At 41.7% G+C, this 23996-nt stretch overlaps 2 protein-coding genes across 2 annotated transcripts in view; one reads left to right on the top strand and one right to left on the bottom strand.

Annotated features, from left to right (window-relative positions):
* Nucleotides 1–23996, bottom strand: part of PLXDC2 (plexin domain containing 2) — a 634490-nt gene that overhangs the window by 169064 nt on the left and 441430 nt on the right. The window lies entirely within an intron of this gene.
* Nucleotides 12214–20072, top strand: LOC137518178 (uncharacterized). The gene is made up of 5 exons (XM_068235613.1): nucleotides 12214–13212; nucleotides 13265–14255; nucleotides 16398–16661; nucleotides 18107–18390; nucleotides 19821–20072. Exons 1-5 carry the CDS (start codon nucleotides 12214–12216, stop codon nucleotides 20070–20072), a joined length of 2790 nt encoding a protein of 929 aa, XP_068091714.1.

Genomic DNA, 23996 nt, shown 5'->3' with positions numbered 1-23996 from the left:
CGTACAGGCTGTGGTAGAGAGTTCCAGATAAGGGGTGATGCTCGTGTAAAGTCCTGGATGCGAGCATGAGAGGAGGTGATCAGCTTAGAGGCCAGGATAATTTCTTGGGAGGAGCGAAGGTTGCGGGAGGGACAATATCTTGAGATTAGTGAGGAGATGTATGGAGGAGACAACTCGTGGAGGGCTTTGTATGTTAGAGTCAGGAGTTTGAACTGGATCCTCTGGGTAATGGGTAACCAGTGGAGAGAATGGCACAGTGGGGCTGCATCGGAAGAGCGTGTGGAAAGGTGAATGAGGCGGGCTGCTGAATTTAGAAGGGATTGGAGAGGTGCTAGCCTGTTTTTTGGTAGGCCACAGAGCAGGGTGTTGCAGTAGTCTAGGCGGGAGATGATTAAGGCATGAACAAGCATTTTGGTGGCTTCTTGTGTGAGGAAGGGACGGATACGAAATATATTTTTGAGTTGGAAATAGCAGGTGGTGGTTAATGAGGCAATGTGAGGTTTAAAGGAGAGCTCTGAGTCAAGTATAACCCCAAAGCAGCGGGCCTTAGTGGTTGAGGTCATTGGGGGTGAAGATAGTGATGGTGGAAAAATCACAATTTCCGTTTTAGTCATGTTGAGTTTGAGGAAGCGGGAGGACATGAATGCAGAAATGGCACGTAGACAGTCGGGGACTCTGGATAGTAGTGAGGACAGGTCAGGAGCTGAGAGATAGATTTGGGTGTCATCCGCATAGAGGTGATACTGGAAGCCAAAAGAGTTAATTAGTTGTCCCAGGCCACGGGTGTAGATTGAGAAAAGAAGTGGCCCAAGAACAGAGCCTTGAGGTACACCAACAGACAGTGGGTGTGGAGAGGAATTGGTGTTAGAGAAGGAGACAGTGTAAGAGCGTCCAGAGAGATAAGAGGAGATCCAGAAATGTGCTTGTCCCTTGATTCCTAAAGATGTCAGTGTCTGAAGAAGCAGAGCCTGATCAACCGTGTCAAAGGCAGAGGAAAGGTCAAGGAGTATTAGAATGGAGAACTGGCCTTTGGATTTAGCTACCAGTAGGTCATTAGCAACTTTCGTGAGGACAGTTTCAGTGGAATGGTGTGTGCGGAATCCAGATTGAAAGGGGTCAAGTAAGGAGTTGGTAGAGAGAAAGGCAGACAATTCTGAGTGGATGTGACGTTCCAGCAGTTTAGAAGCAAAGGGGAGGAGAGAGACAGGACGGTAGTTGGATAGAGAAGTTGGATCGAGAGAGGGTTTTTTGATTAGTGGTGTGATTATAGCTTGTTTGAATAAGGAAGGAAAAGTGCCAGTGGAGATAGAAATGTTGAATAGAGTTGTTAGAGCGGGATTAAAGGAGGAGGAAAGCTGGGGGATTAGATGAGAGGGAAAAGGGTCCAGGGCACAGGTAGTGAGATGCGCTTTGGAGATTAGTGAGGAAAGACACTGTTCAGTTAGTGTGGTGAAAGATGTCAGAGTGGGAGAGTGGTCTTGTGGAGCGGGGGGAAGGCAGTTAGTGGTGGGCGAGGGTGCAGGCGGAGAGAAGGAATTTATAGGTGACGTTTGAGCTGGTAAAAGTGGTTGCGTGTTGAAGCTATTACGTATTGCATCAATCTTGCTTGTAAAGTATGATGCAAAGTCGTCGGCTGACAGACATGTGGTAGGGGGAGGAGGTGGGGGACGAAGTAGGGAGTTAAAGGTGTTAAACAATTGTTTTGGGTTGTGGGACTGTGAGGAAATGAGCGAGGAGAAATAAGACTGCTTAGCAGAGGTGAGGTAATCCTCATTGCGTATCTCCTTGCTTACAATCTAAAGGGGTGCTTACAATCTAAAGGAATAGGGAGGAAACAAGAGTGGGGTAACATAAAACATACATTTGAAAAAGGCGTGATTTACCGGCAAAAATAAAAATAGCAATAATTTAGAAATGTCGATAAATAACGGTATTTGAAATGTAAAATCGTTAATTTTGACTATTACTAGTATTATTACCGGTAATCAGCAATAATGATAAACATTGTTAACTAAACTGGTTAACAATAAATACCATTTTAAAACATATGGAAGTTAATAACGAAAATACATTTATGTTAAAAATCTTAACATAATTCAACAATACAGCTTCACCTAACCCTACTCTCACACAGAACCCCCCCCCCCCTGGTGGTGCCTAAAAGTAACCACTCCCCTGGTGATGCCTAACCCTAACCGACCCCCCAGTGGTGCCTAACTCTAGCCACCCCCTCTCCTGGTGATTACTATGACCTAACTTCTCCCTACTTTCACACAGAACCCTCCCCTGGTGGTGCCTATCCCTAATCCCTCCCTGGTGGTGCTTAACCCTAAGACCCCCCCCCCCCCTGGGTGGTGCCTAACCAAACTCCCTGGTGGGGCCTAACCCTAACCACCCCACCTGCAGAAACATCCTTTTACACATAGAAACGATAATATATTTGATAACGTAAAATCTGTATATATAAACAAAATATATTGATATAATCCACATTTATCGATATAATCGTCAATTACCGTAATAAGAATACACAATATAAGACAATGAAAGTCTAAATTCACATTCACAAATCTCTGGTTAGTGATCATACTTCATTGTTTTATGTAAAATTTCGATTGTACGCAATGGCGCCCCAAACATGTGCAAAATTGAGTTAAAATTACAAAACCAATAATTTAAAGCGGATCCGAGATGAAAAACTATATCAAGTAACTTGTCTATATATCTTATCTAAAGTTTAGATAGTTTACACAGCAAATCTAGCTGCAAACAGCTTTAATATAATATGATTGATTATACCTGTGATACAATGACAGCAGCCATGCAAAAAAACCTAATTCTTCCCCTCCTCCCTCCTCCCCTCTGCCTCTGAAATCTCTAGCTAGTAATACCTCCCCATCCTCCTGCCCAGAATGAGCTCCCATGAGCCCTTGCTACTGTCTGAAAGTGCCTTGGCTCTCTGAAAACCTGTGGGCGTGGCTTCTTTAGTTTATAGGGAATTAGAGTATTAAGACAAAAACAAAAAAGTATTTGGCTTGAGGAATGCCCTATAAACAATAGGAAAGGAACACAATTATGCAACGAGCAAAAGTTCACCTCGGATCCACTTTAACATTAAGAAGGTAGACGCGCCCAAAATTGATAGTGCTATTATTAGCTGATCCGTAACACACAACATGTATACCTGTGTTTTGGGGATATATCTAGTAAGCACAAGTCAGCCGAAGATTGAGGGAGAATGGCTTAAAGCGGAATATAACCCTGCATTTCAACTTTGCTCTAAAACATTATTTACAGCATATTATATGCAACCAGCATTTTTTTTTTACTAGACCAGCTTTGGAAGGGTTACACACAGAGCTTTAAAGTTCGTGGAGAGAACTGCTCCCGCAGCCGAAGTTTAGATAGATACATTTACGTAAACAAAATGTAGCAAGTGAGGAATGTTACACACTCTTTGGCTGTCCTCCAGCTCCTGCACAGTCAGAGAGAGTGAGTCACATTCCACAGTTGTTACATTTTGTTTTGCTTAAATGTATCTATCTAAACTTCAGATGCGGCAGCAGTTCTCTCCAGGAACTTTAAAGCTGTGTGTGTAACCCTTCCAATGCTGGTGTAGTAAAAAAAAAATGCTGGTTGCATATAATATGCTGTAAACAATGTTTTAGAGCAAAGTTGAAATGCAGGGTTATATTCCGCTTTAAGGTAGAGCGTATGCTTGTTTGAAAAAAAAAATAGTTTTGCGTTAGGGCTTAAATATTTCAAAGGCTGTAGAGCACATGTGTCGGAACTCCAGGCCTGGAGGGCCAGATCCATGCCAGTGTTTAGGATGGACTGAGAAAGAAAGGAATGTGTTCTACCTGATGGACCACACCTTTCCTGATTCACACCCATCAATTTATTTGAGCTGTATGAAAAATGTGTGAGGATCTCGGCCCCCTTAGGACCGGTTTGACATACCTGCTGTAGAGTGACGGTTAGGTATTGGAAGGGTATTCAAGAGAAGGGGTGAGGCTTGCTAGAAGTCTTGTATACGTGAATGCAAAAAGGTGATTCTAGAGTAGATCGTGTACATAGCGGAGATTACGATTGGGTTAGTATCTGTAGACTAAAGAGGAGATGTATGGGGGAACAAAATTGTAGAAAGCTTTGTAGGTTAGGATTAAGAATCTGAAGTGGATTCTCTGGCTAATTGGTAGCCAATAAAGAGCTTGAAAGAGAGGAGCAGCAGATGAGGAGCAAGAAAAAAAATGAATGAGTCGAGTAGCTGACTTTAGTACAGTATGTGGAATTACATTTTTGAATCTGGGTGATTTTTACCAGGAAAAGTCTAATTTTGACAAAAAGAAAGGTAAAATTTGATGGTAATTTAAGATCCATGCCTGGAGGTGGGCTTCAAATAAGACATTAAAGACCCCTTTAGAACAATTTACTAACTGTAGAGAAAGTGGCACAGTGGATTTTGCAGGAAATGCCAGCTTATCTCTGGAACCTGCAGAAGAAAGATGCTGACTGCGACAAGCTCCGTTCCCTGCTGCAGGCCAAACCTTTGTAGAGGAGAATGTTTTCTTACAAATGATCCAAAAGCATAAAAAGCAAACACGTATAATTAGCTCCTGTCTTTATATATTTATTACTGATGTGACTGTTTATTCTTAGCATTTTCCTCCGAGCACCCACACAGGAGAGCACGCAAAACTTGTGAGGAATGTATATATCCTTTGGACAGTCGTACAAGAAATAAATGAGTTCAAATAGCAGCGTAGACAGTTAGATGTTTACATTGTCTGACCTCCAACCCAGCATTCTTCATCGCAATGTTCAATCTAAATTTATGTGATTTTTTTTGTCTAGTCACCTTTTACAGGACATGGTTATACACAGAGTGCCACACAGCAGAGGGATGGGACCAGGCACATGTACAGACACTACTCCAGGCCCTTCCCTCAGACTTCCTCCTTATTGTGAATGTGGAGTCTGTGATGTGGTGTGGAGTGGACTGGAGTGTTGCAGCAGACTTGCAGTAAGTAACTTCTAGTCACTGACTAGTCGATAACAGATGCCTGTGACCCTGGCAGTGCGGGTGTCAACAAGTAGGAAGTTCCTTGAAGCTTGGTAGCACCACGGCAACTGCATGCATCAGGTAACAAAATTGCCATCCCAATGTCATGACAGCAGAGGTGCAGCTGCCAAGGAGACCAAAAAGAGGAGGAGGGAACATGTGGCAACCAGTAACAGGTCTGACTGACTCCATACCATTGAATGTATCCAGTGTGTGGGGGAAAGGGGTGACATGTTACTGCAGGGGAAAGGGGTTCGGGGGGAGGTCACCCACCACTTGTTGGTATTATTGTGGATGTCTGGGGTGAGGGAGGTCCTTTTTAACCATGTAAGCCTAAAGTGGACAAATAAATTTGTCTAGCAGGAGCCGCTTAGCGGCGATCTGGACAAATACATTCATCCAGCGTTGTTGCGGCGGGTGCATGCTTGTTCCTATCGGGTGTGCGCTCATTCCCTGTTGCTATTACAGGGGATCGATTGCAGAAGGGGAACAAGTGTTCCCCCAAGGCAACCGATCCCCTGTGAATGAATCAACATGCCTTGAATCATGAAGCATGTAGATTCATAAAACTTAAAGTCACAAAATGTAAAAAAAAAAGATTGAGCTGACTTGACTGTTGAAGAAGCCATATTTATGTAAACATTGCCAGTTGCCTGGCAGCCCTGTTGATCTTCTGGCATAATCAGTGTCTGAGTCAAAACCCTGGAAAAAGCATATGGCTAATCTATGTAGTAAAGAACCGAGACGACAGCAGGATAAAAATTGCTGGCTTCCAATTCTGCATCAGGTAACACTGTTGTCCAACTGGATGGCAGGTTGTCACCTGGGTATGCTTCACTGTCTGGTGCACAAAAACATTCTTCGGGCGCCACATGACTGAATGGCTGCTGCTGGGCGTTCTCCTCAGGGTATGATTGGGCAGGACTCAATACCTAGATTCAATGGAATGTTTTTCAACATAATTTTATGTATGTTCTGGCCCTCCAGCAGTCTGAAGTTTGTTGACCCGGCCCTTGACCGAAAACGTTTGGGGACCCCTGCTATAAGCTGTATGGAGCTTCCGGGAACAGGAAGTGAGGGGAAATGTCTTCAACGGGCGCACAAACAACAATGACTCCCCTCCCCCACGCTATTCAAAATGACAACATAATGTAATTGAACTTTAAAATGTGTTTGCATATATGAATAACCCACAGGCTGTTAAGACGTGTAATTAGCTGTTATACTCACTTATAGACAATGGTACAAAGAAAACAGAATCGCCTCTTTCATACTTGTCTACAAAGAACACAATTACTTTGTTGGGGGGAAAAAATAAAAAGGATAAAGCTTTCATTTCTTCAGAAGGCTGCCATTGAAATTTCCCTATATAAATACCAATCTTGTTTTCTGACCTTGAAAGGATTGCGCTTGAAAGCAAATGAGTGCTTAATAGATTAGAAGAAGAAAAAAAGATCTCAATTAATACATATCACACAGCCTCGGAGCACTCCTAGCCATTTTCTGTCTGTAGATAGATAAATTAGCTTTCAATTAAAAAAAGCAAAGAAAAAGAACAAAACAAAGACTCCCCAGAACTATTTATGTTGCATCTTTTTGCTGTTATTCTGTAAGAAATCAGAGAAAGCAGATGCAAACGCTTGTTGATATATTTAAAGGGATACTTAAAGAAAACCTGAATTGAAAATTAAAAAAGTCAAAATAAACATACACAAGTCATACTTACCTCCTGTGTAGTCTACTCCTCATTCTCTTTCTCCTGTCCTGCATCCTGTTTGTCCACTGTGATCAAGGGAATTCTCCGTCCTCCATTATGAAAATGTCCATTACCCCCTAACAGCTTTCTGGTTAGCACACTGTTAAACTGTAACATGGCCCATTTGAGCCATAGGGAAATTACTTGGCAAATCAGTAGTCCTCTCAGCTATAACTGACAGCAACTGATATATAACTGGCAGCAACTGATATATTTCAGTTATTATTATTATTATTATTATTATTATTTATTGTATTTATAAAGCGCCAACATATTACGCAGCGCTGCACAATAGATAAATGGGTTAACATACAGGTAGAACATACGGAAACTCACAACAAAACAAGATCATGCAAATGATTTGATAACAATACAGTGTCATAGGTCAAGATAGAGACTGTTCGAGTCTACAAGAAGGGTGGTTGTGAGTAAGATTGCATAATCAAGATGGATACATTAGGGAGGAGGGCCCTGCCAGAGGCTTACAATCTAAAGGGTGGGGTGGAGACAATAGGTGCGTCTTTTGAGAGGGGGTCTAACAGAACATATTATGATACTGGTGTAGGGGGGTATGCGAGCGTGAAGAGGTGAGTCTTGAGAGCTTGTTTGAAGGTATTAAAGGTGGGGGCGAGTCTGACGGCTGGTGGGAGAGAGTTCCAGAGAGTAGGGGCAGCCCTGGTGAAGTCCTGCAATCGTGCGTGTGACTGAGTTATGCGTGGTGCGACTAGGCGCAGGTCATTGGAGGATCGGAGGGGGCGGGCTGGTATGTGCCTGTGGACCAGATCAGAGATGTAGGTCGGGCAGGTCTTGTGCACTGATTTGTAGGCCAAGCACAGGATTTTGAAATTGATCCTAAAGCTGATGGGGAGCCAGTGTAGTGCTTTACAGAGCGGAGTTGTAGAGGCACTGCGGTGAGAAGAATGTATCAGTCTGGCTGCCGCAACAAAATGTTGTCAAAACTGGAAAGGATCAATTTTAGAAGAAAGTGGTGAGCTTCTGAGAGGAACTGATGGCAAGGTAACTATGTAATGTGCATTTGAAGTTACCTCATGTGTTTATTTTAAATAATTTTACTCATGTCAGGTTCCCTTTAAGTGATATAAAAATGGCAGTTTTACTTACCTGGGGCTTCTACCGGCCTCCTGCAGTCGCCCTGTGCCCATGTGGGTACTCAACGATCCCCTGGTCCCCTGCCCTGGCTCAGTTTCGCCTGTCGCCTGTTGAGAAAATCTCTACTTTGCCTGTACAGGGCACTCCCGGCGACAGGAGCGCGAACGAGGATGCGCGCGGCCAGGGTGACGCACGCGCAGTGGTCGCTGAAAGTGAAACTAAGCCAAGGTGGGGGACCGCCACAGACACAGGGTGGCTGCAGGGGCCAGGTTCTTTTATATCACTTACATTTTTCTATCCCTTTAAAGAGGAACTGTTACCAGGTATTGAACGTCATCCCAATCAGTGGCTGATACCCCCTTTCCCACAAGAAATCTTTACCTTTTCTCAAATAGATCATCAGGGGGGGTCTGTGTGGCTAATATTGTACCTCATATAGATTTAGGATTTAGAGCTTTTTGCATTCTAAACAACAACAGTGACAGGTTCTCTTTAAGAACCAAAATATGAGGTACTCTGTCCCCTTTAAGATTCTGCAGACACACTCAGCAGATTGATGGACATGAACAGCAGCGTATGAGACAGGACAGGAAATGACATGCATGATAGGCGGGACCTAAACACAGATTTTTTTTCCCCAAAGACCAACCAGAAGCTATGCTCTGATGAAGGGAGGCGTTCCTCCTGAAACTAGTAAGCGGAAGCTGATTGTGTGTGACGTCACAAGCAACGAGGATGGACGGGCTGCAGTAAGCTCTTCGAGTAACAAGTGCACTGTCATCTGATCCCATCCAGGATGGAGCCAGACCTGTTTACTGGGGGAGGCACATTGCACCACTACATCTGCCACGCTAGCTGCACCACTGGCCCGGGTTAGCTAAGCGTGAGTTTGCATTGCCACTGCCTAAACTGTGAGGACAACGAGGAAACGCCCACCGCTCTGCCGGAGGTCACTCAATCCGAGATTACTGCAACAGGGATCTGTGAGTAGTAACCAGCTGCTGCATGCAGCTCCAGAGCGCTTTTGCTACAGGCTAATGAGCTCTCTTGCCAGTCTCGCTTACCACTAATCCAAGTAGGTGAAACTATTTTTCTGATTAATGCTCTACTGCCTAATAGCAGTACTGAACTATTACCACAACTCCAAAAGGAGCATTGACTTACAATCATCAATTGCCAGGGGCGTAGCAATAGGGGGTGCAGAGGTAGCGACCGCATCGGGGCCCTTGGGCCAGAGGGGCCCCGAAGGGCCCTCCCTTAACTACAGTATTAGCTCTGTATTTGCCCTGTGCTCATAATAATCACTTCTATAGATACTTTGAATAGTAATAATCATTAACACACTGTTCCCCATCCCCCTCTTGCACCCCTGACACTGTAGTTGCCATTGGCAGGTTTTGGTGCGCCGTATCAATTGTTGTGTATTGAGTGCTTAGGGGGCCCCATAGTAAAACTTGCATCGGGGCCCTCAGCTCCTTAGCTACGCCACTGTCAACTGCATAACATAGACTATTACCTAACAGGAAGCAAGTGACTATTACCTAACAGGAAGTGAGTGACTATTACCTAACAGGAAGCGAGTGAATACACCAAATAACTTTGCATATTACAGACCAATCAACACTGGGAATTGTGCACTATAACTGCCCTATTATCTTATGCAGACACCACTTTCTTTTTTTCACTGCAGTGTGTACAAGTGATGTTGGTTGACTGTAGGATACCAAAGATGATCAATTAAATGATATGCATATGCATCATTTTGTGATTTTATTATTGATAATCATATACTAACCATATAAGCTATTTGTTTTTATTGTGTTTGTGCACAAATAAATGTACTGAATTGATTATTTATTCATTTATTTATATTGATTTTATTCAAATTGCTTGTCACCAGCTCATTATAGCAGAAATAGCAGAAATAGCAGAAATCTTAGTTTAAGCGTGGTTTGATATCTGAATTACTCTCCCACAGGGTGATGTCAGGACCATGGTCCTGACAGTTTCCTGTCTGTGAGCCTTGTTACCTTGTGGGAAATAAGGGCTTTTTCCAACTACCAAGCAACCAGTATTTCCCTCTGTGCATAGGTATATCTATAAAAAAAACAAATGTTTAGCCCATCACATTGTTAGGGGGTGTGGTTATAGATAATTACAGGCCATCAACAAGCCAATAATCAGGCCCCCCCCCATTGCTCTTGGGGCAGGTCATTTTGGTGCGTGCTCTTCCCTGCACTGCACCTGTCCTGGGTGCAGCCATAGACATAACGTTATTATGTCTATGGCCACGCATCAGTGTAATTCAGGTGCCGGATACCAAATAACTTCCCCTCGAGTTGCTACGTCTCAGAGGGGGAATTGTAATTAACACCGCCCGGAATTTCAGCAGCAGCAGGGAGAGCCGTCATTAGGCTCACCCTGCGCCAAAGTGACCAGGAAACAAAACGCTATGTACGCCATGTGGTTCTGTGATATGTCCAGATACAGATAAAAGCCAGGTACTGGCTAATCAAGTAGACATCTAGACAGCACAGTAATAGACAAGCAGTGGTGATGGTTTGGTAGTGACAAGTGACAGTAACATCAAAAAGTAGAATGAGAAGCCAGAGAAGTTCCAGGGCAAGAAAGAAGAAAAGAAACTGTGTGGAATGTGAAGGCCAAAGTGCTCCCAGTGGTGGCAGGAGAGAGGTTTGTAAGTTTCATTCTTTCCGAAGGAAAAACATGAAGTCATATTTCTGTGCATTCTCTGAGCATCGTTTTTTCCCATTGATCTGAGGTGCATTGTTTTCCTTTGTTCATTAGATTAGATTTTCTTTCCAAGGCTAAAATGTTTACCTGGCTCTGATGTTGAAAAAACCTTCAACAAGAGATTGACCTTGTAGCTGTGCTTGTGAAGATGTGAAGAACTTCTGACTTCCTGCAACTGAAAAGTAAATCTACATTCTCAATGTTCTGTTCAAGTCCAACAACACAAATTTCTTTTTCACTGTAGTTAAGAATAGAGCACGTGTCAAACTCAAGGCCTGGGGGCCAATTCTGGCACTCTGCACCATTTTACGAGAAGGAAAAGGGATGTAGGGGAAGGGGAGAGGAGAGGAAAGAGGAGGTATGGGCAAAGGGTCTGGAAGGGAAGAGGAAAATTGAGTAACTAGAGGGGAGCAGCACCTGTGATCGTAGGGGGGCCCCAACTACTAACCTACCCTTTCTCTGATTTTCTTTAGATAAACACAATCAATCGTTCAAGAATCGCTGACTGTGAATGCCATAACTTGTTTTTGGATAAAAGCGCTAGATATTTCAAGCTACCTCCAAGTATTGATATTTTGATATTTTGCCGCAGTATGTGCAGGCCACGCCTAGCAAGGTTTAGGATGACTCATTAAGATATTTCATTCCAAAATTATATATATATATATATATATGTTACCCGCTTGATCTGTGTAGTAACACAGGCCAGCGGAGGTTAAAGTGTAGACAGAAGTAAAATTCCTGTCATTTATAGTTAATTGCACATCAATTGTGGGGCAACGCCCAGTAGTTATATCCACTGAGTCATCCTAAATTTGTCATATTGAATGGTATAGCTGACACCAGCCATTTTATTTTGACTGCGCATTTTGATTTTAATAGCAGCCATTTTGATTTTGATAGCCGCCATTTTGTTTTTGATAGCCGCCATCTTGTTTTTAATAGCAGCCATTTTTGATTTTGATAAGCAGCCATTTTGTCTCCAGGAATCCTGTGATAAATTGATTGACATGGCCGGTGGCCATATTTGATGAGTCATAACTCTGCATTGTATTTGAATTGACTGCTATTGGTTTAAGTTTTTGCTTATTGATAAATGCGTATAACAACAATTTGATTGTATCACTGAAATTGTATGATCCAGCTCATTGTAGGAATAACCTTACGAGTTTTGTGTTAAATCAAAAATGCAATTTATATTGTTTTGATATTGTAATATTTATTCGATATTAAATTAATATTTTTACAAATTGGTCTACGTTTATTTACATGTTTAAACCAGTACTGTAAAACCTCGAAAAACGAGCTCACCCAGTTAGGCGTGTGTTTGTATTTTTAGCTCCTCCCATTTTTTTCCAGGAGCATTACATTTTTTTGATTTTATATTTATTTTTAACGATTAATACAAACATTGACAAAACGCCCGACATAAGAATTGGAGGCCCTAGTGAGATTCGTTTACTTTCCATTACTGGTTTAAACAGTGTAAAAACGTTTTATTGAGCTGGTTGTATTGCATTGGCTCTATTGAATCATGAGTGCTGCAAGTAGTGATTCAGAACTTCATTTGGAACAGATGTTCCGGAAAATTGTGGAATTTGTATTTATACAGCTAAAATATAATGAGGAAGTAGATGACTGGATAGGCAGAATAAGAAAATGTATAAAACAGGAAGTTGATTGTATATTTCAATCTAAAGGTACGTTTGATCATTATCTGTCATGTATGACCACAATAACTTCAGATTCCGAACTGAAGAAGAGGTTGTTAGGTGCCCTACCTTCTGTGTTATATGGGTTATTAGAAGTAAATATCCTTTCACAGTCTAGAAAAAAAGAGATTGTACAGTTGAGATCCCAATTGCAAGAAACGGAGGAAAACGTCCACTCGTTGACCTCTCAGTTACATGATATGGAATCAAGTATTCAGGTTATGAGGGCTGATAGAGACCAATTGATGATTGATGTGTCAGACAGGGAAGCAGCGATCAAAAGTCTGGAAAAAGACGCTGAACGAAATCGTGAAGCGCATCACAGACTTAAACAGGATTTTGAAGAACTACAACAGCAGTACTTCAAAATCAAACAGGCAGGTAGATTCGATAGAACATCCAGCCCTGGCCCGCCAATACTCACTCCATATGACCCAAAATGGCAAGGCATGTTGGATCGTATGGAGGCGGTATGTAAAACTATGAATACCATGATAGATGACAGTACAAGGGTCCCTAAAGATCGACATTTGGATTCCTCTCCAGAGAGAGATATGCAAATGAGGGCCCCTAGGTATGACGATTCCCATAAAGGTCACGACTCCCTTGCTGATATTGATTCAGATGAATTGGAGGCTGATGAGAGAAAGCGAGAATCCAGCCCTATCCCAAGAAGGGGGAAAGGTACGTATCGAGGGGATTCAAATAGGGGAAATGATCAGTACCCCCAAGAAAAACAGAGCTCGGCCAGCATCATAAAATTCTTAAACACCGCTGTGCCAAAGTTCACTAAAAAGGGTTCAGCGCAAATAACAATAACAATAACAATAATATTTATATAGCGCTTTTCTCCCTGGGGACTCAATAGCATACCACCTAGAGCTGTATGAATCCACTATGGACTCTTTAAATCTGTCTGAAGCAGACAGGATCAGATTTCTCCCATGGGTTTTTGATGACAGATACCGCCACTATTTCACCTCGTTTAAGGAGCGGGGTATCATTAGATGGCAAGCAGTTTCACACGAAGTGAAGCTTGAGTTTGGGCCGTATCGCACTAACTCAGAAGCAAAACGAGATGTGTATCGACTTACTTGTCGACCCGATCAGAGCCCCCGAGAATTCCTTTCCGTGCTAAAAAACTCTTACAGTTTAGCATATCGGAATCCTAACTGGGAGTCTCTTGATTTTAAACAGGCATATTATGATGCATTGCCTACCCAAATAAAGTTAAGCATGGCCAATGAATTAGACTTCGGAAACCCCCTAGAGAAAATGGTTACCTCAGCAACCCTGCTGTTCAACATCAGTGGGAGTTCCAACGTAAGTGGAAGGAACAATAAAAGGTACCCAGAGCACAGAGTAGAAGAAACCAAAGTGAAAGCGGACCTAAACCTTGAATCCCAACAGAAGAAAATACCTCCTGCAAAAGTACCTATCCAGCAGGGCCAAAGACAGCAACAAAATCCAAATCAAAATAGGCCCCAAAATCCTAAAGGATCAGATAGGGATAGCTCAGGCTCTGGAAACCAGGACCACCGTCCTCGGTTTAATCGCAGGTATCAAGGATACCAGGGTTACCAAGGAAACCAGGGTAACCAGGGGTACAGAGGTTACCAGGGATATAGAGAACCCCAGGGGTACAGGCGTCCCCAAGGATATAGACGGTGGGATAACCGACCCAGGCAGCAATGGGAAAGGAGACAGCACCCACCTAATTCACCTAGGGGTAGATCATCCCCTAACTCACCTAGGAGTGGATCACCCGCAGGGAACAGAAATGATCCCCGGAACCAGAACCCTCGCCGACCTAACAGGTTTGATCAGCTTGTCGATCAAGTGAACAAACTAAGTGACATGATGGGTAAGTTGGCTCAGGGATCTGCAGGAAGACAACCTGAGGATTTTTTTAGCTGGAGAGGCAGGGCTCCGCTCTGCCGAGTAGAGGAATCCGAGATAGATCATTGTACGGAAATGGATACGGTTAATGAAAATGACTTGCAATGTACCGACCTATCCCAGGTCGAGGAAGGGAAGTCTAATGTTCTCGATATTTCAACACAAATATGTGATATTGTGTCATTTGAGCCAGAGCGTGAAGTACCCTCTGTTCAGATTGTCCCATTGGTAGAATCCATGGGAACCCAAATGCCTTGCAGGCGGAATCAGGAGGAACAAGTTCCTAATACCCTGACGCTGCAGAGAGATCATTCTCTGAGGCAACAAATGGAAAAACATTCCAATTTTCTTTGCAATCTTGAACAGGTAGATGGCCGGTATTTTATCGATACTTATCTACAAGATGGATGTATCGGACCGATCCCAGGTTTACTAGATACCGGTTCCCAGGTCACTATTCTGTCTTTTAACTATTACCAGCAGATCTTGGATTCATCACAAAGGAAGCCAAGATTAAAAGCCTTTGACGGTGCGCTGATAAGCGTTGGTGGTAATAGTTTACAAGTAAAAGGCACATCCTGGCTGACATATAAGATTGGTAAAAAGGTCATTAGACATCCAACTTTGATTGTTGATCTTCCATATGATAGATTGATCATTGGAATTGATCTGCTAAAGCGACTAAATTCCATAATTGACTTCATTAATGAAGCAATATGGGCTCAAGTCAATACTCCAATTGATTTTGAGCGCTCCAGCAATGCACAATCGCAACGCAGCTGCCATACGATTGAGGAAAGGCCTAACTCTGTTGAAATCCATTTCCGGAACAGTCAGATACCAGAAGTCACGATCCTGAAAAACGGTAAACCTGAGGAAAATGCTAACACTGCTTTTCACATCATAAATATCCGAAAGGATAAGATTGAAAAGATAGTCCTTGAAGAGGATGTGTTAACTATTTCCTTTAAAGGGGGAAACCAGGAAGTGGCAGGCATAACCAAGCATACACAGGCATTGGTTGAAATCGAGAAAATCAATGATACTGTGCTGGTTCCCGTGCAGGTAAATAATATTGCTCGGGTAAAATATGCCAAGTTGGATCTCAAACCTGAGGCCAGCTACATAAGCCTAGGACTGCTGAAGCAGGTTACAGACCCTCAGATAATCAAATTCATTTCCACACAGGAATGGATCCACGATCTGGATAACGATAACCAGAGTCATAATGTGATTGCAAAATGCATCTTATCTGTGTCTCTAGGAAACAAATCTGCAAAACATGTCTTCAGTGTGTTAAAGGAACCACAGTACCAAATGTACTTAGAAAACGACATTATTCATCGATTTGCCATACAGAATGATCTGATCAATAATGTTCTGTGGTCCAAATTTTCCGGAAACCCAGAGGAATTCCAGGATAGAGAACAAGCACTGAGATGGGGACAGCGAATACCATATGCAGTGGATATCACTGTCGCTGAAAAAGTAAAAATCCCTGAAGGTTGCAAATCATTTCTTTTACCCATTCGAGTAAAGAAGGGGCAAAAGATGAGAAATGCAGATGCATTGATTTGTTTATCCAATCGGATGCAACAATTGGGGTTGAAGGTAAAACCAATTCCCCTAATAAATATTCATCAGGAACCGTTATACATGGTCATGCAAAACATGAGCCCTCATAGTATCACATTACAGGAGGATACAATGATTAGCTTAGCCATTGACTCAGAATATTACACTTTTGGATTCCAAAATGAAGTCATTGGATTAATACCTGATGAATATTTGACAGAAGAACAAATAGTGGACCAACAATATTTCTCAACACCTGAAGGATTGTTCAGCATACACTCTGTTTATCCTTTCAGTCCTGAGGAAGGTACATGTCATGTCGAGGAAACATCATTGATTTTTAACCATGAGATCAATGAAAGTGAGTATCAATCACTCCAGCGGGGTAAGGATCAAGCATGTTACGCCCCAAATGATCTAACTAATAGGCTTGAAGAAGCTTATGAGGTAGGTCAACCTGAGATTTTCCCAGAATTTCAGGAACGGGTGGAAGAACAGCTCTCTATAGCTGATGGATGTTCTAATGAATCAGAACGACAGCAGCTAAGGCAACTATTCTGGGATTTCCAGGAGATGTTTGCCAAGGACTCTTATGACTGCGGGGAAACTAACCTGCATGTTACAAGAATCCTGACTGATCCAGATGCACCCCCTGTGTTTATCAAACAATATCGACTTCCGCTAGCAGCCTATGAGTCATTATCGGAAATTGTTAAGAACCTGGAAAAGAAAGGTTTTATCCGACCAGTACACAGTTCCTTCAACCATCCAGTACTCGGAGTTCTCAAGCCGAATGGTCAGTTCCGTCTATGCTCAGACTTGAGACAGTTAAACAAACGCGTCTACATGTCGGGTTGGCCTGTACCATACATTGACCAATGCTTGGCGCAAATCCAAGGGTCTAAAATATTCACAGCCCTTGACTGCGCACAAGGATATTGGACAATTAAAGTGGATGAAAGGGATCAATACAAACTAGCCTTCACATTCGGTAACAGACAATTTGCGTGGACCCGTACGCCTTTCGGATACATCAACGCAGGCCACGAATTTGCTGTGTTCATGCACAAAGCAATGCCTGATGCAGCTGAACGAGGTACCCTAACTTATGTCGATGATATCCTTATAAAAAGTACAATTTTTGAGGAACATATTTCAGAATTGAGATATGTATTGAATCAACTAAGAGAGGCAGGTGTTAAACTTTCCCTACAGAAAGCTCAATGGTGCCGATCTAAGGTAAATTTCCTAGGACATGAAATTACTGCAGAAGGAATTAATCCACAGAAAAAGAAAGTGGAAGCAATCAAAAATACAAGGTCCCCCACAAATCTCAAGGAACTGAGATCATTCCTGGGGATGATGAATTATTCTCGCAAGTTCATAGATAACTATGCTGAGATTACAAAGCCGCTATTGCAGCTGCTAAAGAAAGGAGTACAATGGGAATGGAATGAGTGCCATGAACAAGCTGTATCTGAGCTTAAAACAAAACTCATACAGGCCCCATGCCTTGCTTATCCAGAAGGTGGTAAACCCTTCTATGTTGAAACAGGTTTTACCGACAAGAGTGTAAGTGCAGTTCTTTTCCAAAAGCAAGAAAGACTGAATAAAATAATTGCTTATGCCAGCAAATCATTATCACCAGTTGAAATCAAATTTAATAATTGCGAGAAGGCATTATTAGCAACTGTGTGGGCTTTGCAATATTTCAGAAGTTTTATTCAAGGTGAAAAGATCATTGTGGAAACTGCACACCAATCACTACAATATTTACAAAGTGATCAAATAAAAGAAGGTAACCTGTCAAACAGTAGGATAACCGCATGGACAATGTCCCTAATGGGATGGCCATTGGAAATCAAATATAAACAGGATACTAAAAATCCAGTTGCTCAAGGATTAGCTGAACTCCATGATTGCTCTCATGTGGAACATAAAGATGAGCCACCAGAAAACGATTTTCTGGAAGAGCAATCTCTATCTCCATATAAATCCTATGAAGAGGAGTACTGCAAATCACTACCATGTGCATATGTTGATGGCTGTTCTTTTCACACAGAAGGAGATGAAAAGATGCTGGTTGCAGGTATCGGTATCATATGGAATAACATATTTCCAGAGATATCTGGGGATACAAAATTGGTCCCAAAAGTAGTCAGGTCGCAGAACTTGCTGCCGTGTATAAAGCTATACAAATGGCTATCGAACATGACCTTAAGGAATTTGTTTTGATAACAGATTCTGAATATGTTCGAAACAGTTTTGTGGAATATTTTCCCAGTTGGAAAAGAACTAGCATGACAAGGAGTAACAAAAAGCCAGTCAAACATGGTAAACTGTTCTGTAAAATTGATGAACTGGTTAATACCCACGGTCTTACCATTTATTGGAAAAAGGTAAGGGGTCATTCAAAACACCCTGGCGCCGATAAAGATGGGAACGATCTAGCAGATTCCCTCGCTAAGAAAGCAGCCATTGATGGTGAAATCTTCGATATCAATGACCTCATGGGAACTATCGAAGTAAATGTCACCACTAGGGGGCAGGCCCAAAAAGAGTCTCAACCCAGTGTGGCAATGTGGAGTCAAGATTCTCCTAGTGAGGATCTCATTGCAAGCCAAAAGGGGGATCCCATTATTGGTTTGTTTTATAAACATATTGAAAGTCCACAGGATTATCCCATCACCGCGGGAGACTGCAGTGACAACGAAGAATTACGAATTCTGATGAAAAGTGTGTCACAATTTTCATTACAGGATGGATTGCTAATACGAACCTCGAAAAATGGTATTACGCAATGGGTAGTACCCGCAGCATATCGGGGTCTAATGTTACAACATGCTCATGATGCCCCGACAGCTGGTCATCGAGGAGAGAAAATAACGTATGAGTTATTAAGAGACTACGCCTACTGGCCACACATGTTACAGGATGTCAGGACATATTGCCAAGGGTGTTTGATATGCCCTCAATTCCAGCCACAAGGTCCCACTCACAGGGCACCGCTGATGAAAAGAGGCATAGCCATGCCATGGTCAGACATCCAGATCGATTTCATTGGACCGGTAACAACGTCTTCAAAGGGAAATCGATACATGTTGACTGTAACATGTTTATTTACTAAATGGGTAGAATGTCTACCGAGTAAAACATGCAGTTCTAGTGTGTGCGCATCCCTACTCATTAACCACATATTTTCCCGATTTGGTCTTCCCCAGCGTATCGAATCCGATCGCGGAAGTCACTTCACCAGTGAAGTAATGACCAAAATGTGGAAAATTCTAGGGGTAAAACGGAAGCTACACATAGCTTACCGACCAGCCTCTAGTGGTGGAGTGGAGCGTTACAATCAATCTATTGTAAATATCCTGAAAAAATTTGTTAGCGAATCAGGTAAAGACTGGGATGTCAAGCTGCCACTAGTTCTCATGGCTATTAGAGCTACTCCAAGCGCAGCAACCAAACTTTCACCATTTGAGATGCTCACAGGTAGAAAGATGGTGTTACCCCAGCATTTGCTTTACAAAACCTCAGATCATAACTTGATGAATGCAACTACTGCACATCAATACGTGGAGAACTTACGAAAGCACCTCCAGCATACCTTTGCATTTGCTCAAAGAAACATCGAAAAAGCCGCAGTCAGTATGAAGACGTACTATGACCTCAAAACTACACAAAAGGAGTATCAGGTCGATGATAAGGTGTATCTGTACAATTTCGCCAGAGACCAGGTAAAGGAAAAGAAGTTCCTACCTTCATGGAAAGGTCCATATCCAATCACCGATAAATTGTCTCCTGTAGTTTACAAGGTTAAAATCTCTAAGGGGGATGATTTTGTTGAAAAATGGGTACATATTAATCAACTGCGTATATGTCACCCTAGCTCACAGCTACAGAGAATTGAGCAATCTGGAAATGTGTGCTAACTAATATTTTTTTCTCCTGACAGGTATACCTAATGATGTGTTTAATCCCTACTAGAGGCCATTTTGACACAAAGATTCCAATCCAGCGCAAAGATGACCCACCTGACGATTGCCATCCTTTACGCAGTCCTTATCTTGGGGAAGAGTGCCGAGCCAAGTGTGGTGCCAGGTCTAGCATCCCTGAGGTTACCGGATACCGCGGAGTTCATCATGACCAGATAGATGTTCCTATCCCAGAGGGTCCAGATGAGCCTAAGCCCGCGATGTGTCGTTGAATGACGAGCTGATGTATCCGAGGTCCATTTGATGGAGATGCAAGTCTGATACCTGTTGCACGCCAGATACTCACAGGAGTGAGTTGTTCAAATCTTGAAGCAGATCCGGAAAATCCTTTTGTTTAAGCCGAAGACCAAAGCAGTTCATCGCTTTTACAATCGCTGTTTGCTACCTTTGCAGTAGGAGGAAACTTGTTTGTTTATAGCCGGAGTATCATTTGCCAAGTTATTTTTCTTGAAGCATGAAACATGAACTTCAATATGATGAAGACAATGTTTTAAAGTTTCCCTTTCATACTTGGATTACCAATAACAAAACATGAAGTTTATTCGCAACGCGTTCCCACAGGAATGAAGCAAACGAAAAAACGTTTAATAATCCTTGTTGTTATTTCCAGAAAGTTCACACTTTGTGAAACATTATGGAAAAAAAGGGGGATGTGTCGAGATTTCCATATGGCGGAGTAACGTTTTTCTGATAAACTGAACTGTACATGATCAAATAGGAATAAAATCTAATATTTCCTTCCCCTAAGGTACAGAAGACAAAGACTTTTTAATGTATGGTGATTATAGTTAACATAGGTGCATTGAATATTTAGAAATATATATATGGCTTATTTTAATATATCAAGTAATGCTGAATTGCACAATCTGGGTCTCTAAAGTGAGGTTAGCTATTAGTAGCAGGCAGTCAGCTGATGTGCTATTTACAATGGGTAATCCCATTCACCTTACTTGAACAATGAAAGAGATAAAACTTAACTGGTTTTGTTTAAGGGTGGACTAATATCTGTATACAATGGCTCAAACCTGGCTACATTGAATGCATAAGAAGCCTTGAATGGGGGTTTGTGTTTCACAATGTTTGTGGTTCCAAAGTCTGGACACAAAAACAAGGTTTAGGAAAAATATACTGACTTTGCTGCCAACGATTTTCATATTAAAAAGGTATAAAGTCATATTACAATTCCCCATCTAGGTTCAGAACACAGACAGCACATGTATGTATTATTGCATAACAATTAAGAATGAATATATAAAATGTTATGGCATTGTATACGTGTTAATATCTAAATTCTTTGAATGACTATATCCAGAATGGTATGGAAATGCTATATGTTTACCAGTGTTGCATGTTAAACAATAATGTTAATGGTTAAAACTCTGCTAACATGCATAATGTGTTATATATAGGAGAGGTCCATAGTGGTTTTCAATATGCCACTATGATTTTTGTCTTTAGTTTTTCCAAATATCCCATCAAGAATGCGATTAGTTATCCGACAGCACCTCCAGAGGGTGAAATCCAGTATTACACTTGGGTTAAAGATTAGTCACAGAAAACTCTCACTGATCACTCCCACTGCCTTGTGATAGGCTGGAAGATTTAATCTCCTGGGCAGGATCATAGGTAGTGAGGGGAATAAGAAGAGATGAGTCAGTCATGAAGAGATCATCAGACCATCAGCAGATCTGAGCAGACCAGAACATTAGGGATCCATGCCATCTGAATGATCGCAAGCAGCCACGCCTAAAGGAATACGCCCCAGAGGCCATCTTGGTGACTATACTTGAACCCAGTTATAAATTTTTCTTTTTAGTCATATGGCTTATCACAGCACGAATATCTGAACTTTTGATTTATTGACAATTGTCTTTCTTAGTTTATAGTCATTTATAGCCAAAGGGAGTGGGCTCTTCCAGTGCACAGGAATTGGCCTTTCCATATATTTGATAAAACCCATTCAGTGGGAATTTTTTTCTTTAGATAAACACAATCAATCGTTCAAGAATCGCTGACTGTGAATGCCATAACTTGTTTTTGGATAAAAGCGCTAGATATTTCAAGCTACCTCCAAGTATTGATATTTTGATATTTTGCCGCAGTATGTGCAGGCCACGCCTAGCAAGGTTTAGGATGACTCATTAAGATATTTCATTCCAAAATTATATATATATATATATGTTACCCGCTTGATCTGTGTAGTAACACAGGCCAGCGGAGGTTAAAGTGTAGACAGAAGTAAAATTCCTGTCATTTATAGTTAATTGCACATCAATTGTGGGGCAACGCCCAGTCGTTATATCCACTGAGTCATCCTAAATTTGTCATATTGAATGGTATAGCTGACACCAGCCATTTTATTTTGACTGCGCATTTTGATTTTAATAGCAGCCATTTTGATTTTGATAGCCGCCATTTTGTTTTTGATAGCCGCCATCTTGTTTTTAATAGCAGCCATTTTTGATTTTGATAAGCAGCCATTTTGTCTCCAGGAATCCTGTGATAAATTGATTGACATGGCCGGTGGCCATATTTGATGAGTCATAACTCTGCATTGTATTTGAATTGACTGCTATTGGTTTAAGTTTTTGCTTATTGATAAATGCGTATAACAACAATTTGATTGTATCACTGAAATTGTATGATCCAGCTCATTGTAGGAATAACCTTACGAGTTTTGTGTTAAATCAAAAATGCAATTTATATTGTTTTGATATTGTAATATTTATTCGATATTAAATTAATATTTTTACAAATTGGTCTACGTTTATTTACATGTTTAAACCAGTACTGTAAAACCTCGAAAAACGAGCTCACCCAGTTAGGCGTGTGTTTGTATTTTTAGCTCCTCCCATTTTTTTCCAGGAGCATTACATTTTTTTGATTTTATATTTATTTTTAACGATTAATACAAACATTGACAAAACGCCCGACAAGAGGCTATAGGAAATAGATATAGGGGATCTAGAGGAGAGGACAGGGGATATGGGTGAAGGAGAGGAAAGGGGAGAAAGGGGGATTATGGAAAAAAGAGAGGAAAGGGAAGGGAATAAAAGGGTTGTGGGAGAAGATGTGTGGAGGAGAAATAGCGGAGGAATATTGGAGGAGAGGAAAGGAAATATTAGGGGGTGCTGACAAGTATTGAGCCTTACCCAGAAAACAATTGAGCTAGAAAGCTGTAAATTACAGGGTGTACTTGTCTATTTATCTATATTCAATTATGCAAAAATAACCTACCTATGATTTTAACTTATCTTTTTTTTCTCCCATTCCAAAGTGAACATAGCAGCATCTCCAGAGAGGGACAATGTGGAAAAGCATAGGACCGTAAACCTGTACCTGTTTCTCCAAGGGAAAGGTGTGAAGCAGGTCCATGATGAAATGTCACAAACTTTGGGTGACAGTGGTCCTTCATATTCAACAGGTAAATGTTGGGTTGGTAGTTTTAAAAGTGCCCCTTTTGGCGTTAAAAGTGAGAAACCTAGTGGAAGGCCTTTCTCTGTGCCTGCAAATGTGAAAGCCGTGCATGACTTGATCATGGAGGACTACCAAATATTTGCCAAAAGCTACATATCTGGGAATATTACGAGAGCTGGCGCCATTCTCCACAACAATGTGGGAAATGAGGAAACTTGCCACAAAGTTTGATCCCAAAACCATTGACAGTTGACCAAAAGAGGAGATGAGTGGAGACATCTGTAGTTGTTTTGGAACATTTTGCAAGAAACGAGTCTGATTTCCTGGACAAACTGGCAACTGGTAATGATAAGGCATGCATCTACTGTCATGACCCTGAGATAAAGGGACAGTCTAAGAAATGGAGTCACGGAGGTTTTCCCAGGCCAAAGAAGTTTCAGGTGCAAAGGTCAGTGCATTAGCAAATGGCAACCATTTTTTGGGATACAAAGGAAGTTCTGCTTGTGGACTCATGAACTCTGCTCTTGGACTACCTCCCAATGGGTTCAACCATCAATGCAACTTATTGCTGTTCTTTATTGACAAAGCTGAAGCAAAACATCAAGAAAAATATTGACGAAAGCTCTCCAAATGTGTCATCCTGTTGCATGACAATGCCTTGTCACACACTGCAGGTGACACTATTGCAAAATTGAGCTCCTTGAGCTCAAGTGATGCCC

Source organism: Hyperolius riggenbachi, chromosome 5 (assembly GCF_040937935.1).
Source record: "Hyperolius riggenbachi isolate aHypRig1 chromosome 5, aHypRig1.pri, whole genome shotgun sequence".
Taxonomy (NCBI): domain Eukaryota; kingdom Metazoa; phylum Chordata; class Amphibia; order Anura; family Hyperoliidae; genus Hyperolius; species Hyperolius riggenbachi.
The sequence above is the reverse complement of the archived record's forward strand: the minus strand, read 5'-3'. Positions and strand labels throughout refer to the sequence as shown.

What these genes read in the sequence shown, in the direction of transcription:
- LOC137518178 (XM_068235613.1), top strand. Translation starts at nt 12,214, where the DNA reads ATGAGTGCTGCAAGTAGTGATTCAGAACTTCATTTGGAACAGATGTTC. An exon ending in CAGCGCAAATAACAATAACA is followed by an intron (nt 13,213 to 13,264) that starts ATAACAATAATA and finishes TCAATAGCATAC; the next exon opens with CACCTAGAGCTGTATGAATC. An exon ending in CGGAGTTCTCAAGCCGAATG is followed by an intron (nt 16,662 to 18,106) that starts GTCAGTTCCGTC and finishes TTTTGATAACAG; the next exon opens with ATTCTGAATATGTTCGAAAC.